The 6,520-nt window shown below is 37.0% G+C and overlaps 1 protein-coding gene across 1 annotated transcript in view; it reads right to left on the reverse strand.

Moving 5' to 3' along the window:
- LOC102203991 (alpha-2,8-sialyltransferase 8E-like) overlaps positions 1-1,875 on the reverse strand; it is a 16,033-nt gene extending 14,158 nt beyond the window's left edge. Inside the window, exon 1 of the mRNA XM_005753764.1 lies at positions 1,790-1,875. Within this exon, the coding sequence (XP_005753821.1) occupies positions 1,790-1,875 (86 nt within the window). The remainder of the gene's footprint in view (positions 1-1,789) is intronic.
- Between the last annotated feature and the right edge of the window lie 4,645 nt (positions 1,876-6,520).

Genomic DNA, 6,520 nt, shown 5'->3' on the forward strand with positions numbered 1-6,520 from the left:
TCCCACTAGGTTTATATCTGGGACTCTCCACCATTTGACCTTAGAACTGAAGAAGCTTCTCGGATGAGAGGTGAAACGTCTTCAAGCAACTTAAAGAAGTAGAGACGCTTTTCTTTGCAATCTCCTCTGACTTCCGATAACTTCCTGCTAACTTCTAACTCCTTTAAATGTAATGAATTCTGTTTTCATGGATGCCTGGATGTTAAACTTCATAGTTACACCTGGTAAAGCAGCAATGCTGATCATTTTATTAAAGATGAAAGAATTTAGACAGTTTTAAACTCTCAGTGATGTTCGTTTGACTTCGGGACTTTAAAGGATGGAGTTTAGGACCCAGATTACTCCCAGATTTACAAGCACCTTAGTCCGACAAATACGGCAATAACGACGGCCCGCTTGCATGTTCTACAAAAGAAAAAAGTGCGTTCTTGTGTATCTGACGGACAAACACCAAACCAGTTAAGCTGCACCATTTTTACAAAACAATTCTGGCTCATCCGTTTCACTCAACAATCTACTTTCCCCATTCACATTCTCCGATACCATACATTCTTGTTTTTATCCTGAGGATAAGATGACTCCTAAGCTCAAATGTGCGTTTGAATTGGATTTTTTCTTCTATGTGCCTTTTTTTCATGCATAAGTGTTAGTTCTTCTTGGATTGTTCCAGGAAGGGTTATCTTTTTGTCAATAAAATCCATGTTAATGATTGAAACCATGTCTCATGTCTTATAAGTAAAATAAACATGTAAAAAGTGTTCATACACAACATATGATCAAGAATTAACATAATCTTGATGTAATTATAATCAGGGGTTTTGTTTAATAAGGGTTCTTTGGATGTTTTGTTGCAGATAAAACCAACAATCTTACAGGGAGCACTTTTAATTCAAATTGGAAGTCCAGTACATATTCACGAAATCTATGTTAGATTACACTTAGAAACTAAATTTATATGTGATATTATCTAGAATCAAGAGTAAATCGTAATTTTAAATCCAATATCTAGTTTTTTGAAAAGTTTTTCACACGTTTTGAAAGAGAAATCAAATTATTTTTGTCGTATACTGTAGTATTACATCAAATATAATTGGATAAACAACTTTGTTTTCTACGTCAAATAACAGTGGTGTAAATAACATTTACTGTATATTACTGTAAATTTAAGCATTATTATTCATATTGATGCATTCATTGACCTTGTTTATAGGCAATTTCATTGTTTGATCACATTAAAATGTTCCTAATTTGATGTTTAAAAGCATTTGTAAAAGGCATAATCCCATCTAAAATTAGGGCAGCAAGTTATTTTCTGTTATATTACGGTATTATTTTGGCAACCCAGCTGCTGGAATATTACTGGTTTTGTAGGATGTTTTTTTAACAGTGTGAATGACACGTAGGCACAAGCACTGACAATAACAATCTCTTTCGCATAGATGATAAAGTTTGCCGGGCACAAAGAGAGCTGCTACAAATGTCCTTTAAAGAGTGACTTTTACTGTTATACTTTCAGTACATTTCAGAGCCTGCATTTCTTCACTTTGTTTACCTGAGCAAAGAAGTGAAATCAGTACTTCAACACATGTGTACTTCTGCTTAAAATAAGTGTGTGTGTATTTCTGCAACTGCTGGCTTGCATTTGCAATTTACATCTTCCCTGTTTCAGAATTATTATTACTATTTTTACTTTTTTGTAGTTTCACAGTGTCATAAGCCTCTTTTGTTCAAAATACTTTGACTAGTGACCTCTTGCCTTTATCTGTAAAATGCAAAGGTAGTTACTCACCTGTCCTCGAACGTGTACCAGATAAGAATGGTCAGCAGACTCCCCAAAGAGAGAAGATTGATCATAATCAAGAGCTTTTTCCTCATGTCGCTCTAGTGCTTCACCTTTCTTAACACTTCGTTTTAACTCAGCTTTTTTTAATGTACTTTTACCTCATATGTTGATACGGTTATCTGCCCGGTTTAACTGTCTGGTGGTTTATGATTCATAAAATGAGTAGGCTTCCTCAGTTAATTATTACTATAGGAGAAGAAGAAGTCCCTTGGATGGGTGACAAAATATTTCTCCCAAGGAAAATGTCACGTCCAGATGAACAGATCAACTTTTGGGGATTTTCTTACCTGGATAATTGAGCATGCATCAAGACATAAACACTCTCAGGTCATTTATACAAAGATGTTTTTAGGACAAGGCCTACGTTTTTAAACCAAGTTGCCTCTATGGATGCTTTCAGACCATGCATGTTTGCCAATTCATGAGCTCATGAAATGAACTATGATTTTGTTTATTCTGGAAATCAAATCATTAAAAATTTCTATTCATTTTATTCTGGGTGTACTGACAAATATCAGTGAATGTTCAATAATATCCAATACAGGAAACTATTGTAGAATACCTTACAATATAAAGCATCTTGATGCAATTGTTGAATTGAATTGAATTATTGGTTAATTGGGTGAATACAATTTTTCTAAATAAAAAAAGAGTAACAAAACGAGGCTTGACCGCATGTTCCACTGTATCCATGGAAATATTATACTTCCTGTTTCTCATTCATGACATCCAAAACAAGATTTTAAAGCCAAAAACTTTTAATATTCAACCTCATGATATTAATTGTGGAGTATATTTTATTAAATTCTTAAATTAAGTTCCTGTATCAAATGACATCAGGCAGAGTGTCATTTTCTAATAATAAAGAAGTATAATAGAATATATAATATAAGTAGTAAACAATAATTCAGAAAATGGGTGACCTAAACGGTAGGCATTCCAATTGTAAAGTCTGGAAAACATGGAAAAACTTTCCATTTTTGTTTTTAGCAAGGTACAGACATGCATTCATTCATTCCTTGCAGTAAAGCCCAATGCTTGTTTGTTTGCACTTACAAACTCCGATGCGGCACACTCATAGGTACAGCCCGGCCAGTGCTCAGTGTATGGTTTTTTTAGAGAGTGAAATATGCAACAGTGGCAGCTGTTAAAAGTTTTACAGTTTTACTGCTGCTTGGGGTTGTTAAATTTTGTTTGGTAGTGCTTCTCCGACTTTCCAAAACAGAAATTAGAGTTGAGAGAGTGCTCCAGTTGGAAATTCAGATTTCATCTGCAATGTGCTATAATATTAATATTTTCTTAATATGTTGTAATGAATCTCTTGATAGTAAGTTACAAACATCCCACGTTCTATTGAGAGGGGCCCTGGTTCCTGTTGTTACTACTGATACTCCCTTTTTGACACTCATGATATAAAATATGCATTAAACTACACTATATGGAAATAAACCACACACAAGCAGGTCAATTATAAAGTTAACTCCACTTCAGTGAATGATTGGTTCCAAAACACAAAAGAAAATAAGTAAAATTAATAAAGTTTGTTAAACTGTTAAACTTGTAAAGGTATTTACCTTGACAGAACCAAATAATTAAATAATATTGTGGGCCCATACGCACTCTCACCAACACACACACACCTTAACTGCTACAGTCTTTCTGTTAACAAACACCTCATTGCAGGCCTGAGTCGTGGCTCGGGTGGGTTGGGACCTAAAACAACATGGCCGCTTCACTTGTTGCCAAGCACTAAAATAAAAAGCATGTGAACACAACAGTACTCACGCCTCCAGGCAGTTCAAGGAGATAGCTGGGGAAACTGGGTCAAGGCCACCAGCAGAGCACGGCAGCAGCACTCACAGTTGCATATCCATGTGTTCCCGTGTGAACATGAAAGTTCAGCACAGCAGCAGAAGGGACCTCTCTGACACGCCAGCAAGACGTCCGTCTCCTCCGACAAACTGAAAATCAGTTTGTCGCCCTTCTTTGAACTCTCCATCCACACGACACTGTTGTTCATCTCTCGTCTCTCTCTGCCTGCCGAGTGCATACGGCTCCCCACTTACTCCCACCCCCTCTACCTGAGACTACTTCAGGGTTCACTGGAGCTGCAGTACATATCAATAACATTTCAAAAAATAATGACATACACCTCAAAATACAAATAAAAAGGCTGTGCATTTAACTGACATACATCAGATACCTTACAGGCATTTGTATACATTTTTGAACACGGTGGACATTTGCATTTAACTAAAAATATATGAAAAAAAACAATTTAAGTAAATGAGCTATTTATATAGCCAGGGCTACAGTTATGTTTGAAGTTTTTTTCTGAATTCTAAGTTTCCTGTTATAAATGTAGCTACATTTATTGATGCATGCTCAGTCATCCAGGTAAGTAAATACCTAAAAGGTTGATTTTGTTCATCTGCACGTAGCGTTTTCATTGGGAGAAACGTTTCGTCACTCAAGTGACTGCTTCTATCTCATCTGACTACAGGTTTCCCCAACGTTATAAACAGTACATTTGCACAATGACTGAAACCAGCCCACTTCAGTGAGACTGAAGAAGTCACTTGGATAAGTGACGAAATGTTTCTCCCACTGAAAACGTTACGTCCAGATGAACACAATCAACCTTTTGGGGTAGCTATATGTACATTGTGAATGTAGGCTGCTGCCATGCGTTGTTCTGAAACAAATGATGCATTGTTAGAGCTAATCAGTCTGTAGAGGCGTTCATAAACTTTATAAGTTCTTTTCTTTGTTTATTGAGGCAGTTAAGACAAAAAGATTTAAATCCAAATGGACACTTATTTTTATGGATTTTGTAGTTACATGTTAAATTTAGCCAAGATTTTTAATGGTTTTACAAATCTTTTATTTTGCAGGTCTTCTTTCAGCCAACTGATTACAGTGTACATAGTTGATCTTAAAAGTGAACCACACCTCTCTCTATTCTATGCAGCTCTTATCTTTTCTTTTATGTTCAATTTTATTATGTTCCCCTCCCAACCTTATTATTCCCTTGCATTTCTATCTCACCTTCCAGCCATTTCACTCTCTTGCAGTCACATGAATGTGACTCAGAATGGCAGACAGAACCAAAATTGTTGAAAATGAAAGGCAGCATCATGAGCACCAGCATAAGCTATAAACTGATGCTGGAAGTCTGACAGTTATACTAATGTTATCGGTTATTTTCAACCAGCCAGAGAGACTCACCACACAAAGTTTAAATGAAACTTTTATAGACAAGCATTTACATATCAGTTTGATCAGAACGGCCTGCACTCTCCTGTAAAAGTGCAGGGTGTAGCAGTCTGCTGAGTGGTGCTGGAGGTGGTTTCGATCCTTTTTTCTGGTTGGAAAAGAAGAACTGTGGAAACTTATTTTAAAAAAAAAAAGCCTTTTTCTTCATGTTTCGAAGAGTTTTTTGGAGTATTTAAGACATCCTTAAAACAACGGTAGGTGTTTCCAAATGGCCTTCTGCAGCCTGTTAAAAACTTTGGTCTACTTTATATATCACATCTTTTTGTATTGTGCCCTTACTTTTGATCAGTCTAAGGTACTTTCCCTTGAGACTAAAGGGTTGCAATACAGCAAAATACTGAAGGCTGAGATCTGTTCTCTCAGTGACTTTCAGCTTTATTAAACGTTAAATTTAATCTCATGTATACAGGTTTTAAATTCAAGTTCTGTTGTTTACTTAAAATACAAAATGTGTGTGTGTGTGTACACATGCATGGGTGCATATTAATCTCTGTCTCTCTTCCACAACACGTCTTTATCCTGTCTTCCTTCTCTCACCCCAACCGGTTGCAGCAGATGGCCGCCCCTCCCTGAGCCTGGTTCTGCCAGAGGTTTCTTCCTGTTAAAAGGGATTTTTTACTTCTCACTGTTGCCAAAGTGCTGCTCATAGGGGGTCATATGATTATAGGGTTTTTCTCTGTATATTATTGTAGGGTCTATTGTAGGGTCTAAAATATAAAGCGCCTTGAGGCAACTGATTTTGGGATTTGGTGATATATAAATAAAATTGAATTGAACTGAATATGTCCACGTGACAAATGGAGATGTATATGAATATAAAATGAAATTGTCATGGTCGCCCATTGTGTCGACCTGCCAATTTTGTAGCCTAAGGCTTCTGTGTTTGATGGAACCACTTCATAAGGAAAAGGCTGCAGTTCAGTCTTTGCCAGATCGTTTTATGCTTGCAGTCAGTGCTTCCTAGTCCTTACCCTGTGAGTGTCACAAAGGACCAGAGGCCTATACTAAAACTGGGCTCAAGTGCTGGACCAAGTGAAGAGATAGTTGAGTTAGTTTTACACAATGCTTTTATTTTTGCAACAATGGGAATGTGGCAAAAAGTTTAGTGTGAACACAGAATAAAATCATGCTTGGCACGAGGTTCGTGTCTAGGAAAACTAGTGTGGAGCTCTGAGGCAGGGACAGGGCATGTTTGGTAACAAGTGTGGTGGCACTGAGGAGAAAGAACAAAGGGAGTTTGTGTATTATAGAACTCCTACAGGTGTACATTTAACTGAGGGGTAAGGCGTACGTTCCAGGTGGAGTCAGAGGTGATTTGAGGAGAGAAGGTGTCGGAGTAGCAAGCAGAGCCAAAGAGTGGAGCTGTGACGAGAGAATTGAAGCACAAGAGAACAAGGTAAG

Source organism: Pundamilia nyererei, unplaced genomic scaffold (assembly GCF_000239375.1).
Source record: "Pundamilia nyererei isolate P.nyererei 1_Seehausen unplaced genomic scaffold, PunNye1.0 scaffold00461, whole genome shotgun sequence".
NCBI classification, from domain to species: domain Eukaryota; kingdom Metazoa; phylum Chordata; class Actinopteri; order Cichliformes; family Cichlidae; genus Pundamilia; species Pundamilia nyererei.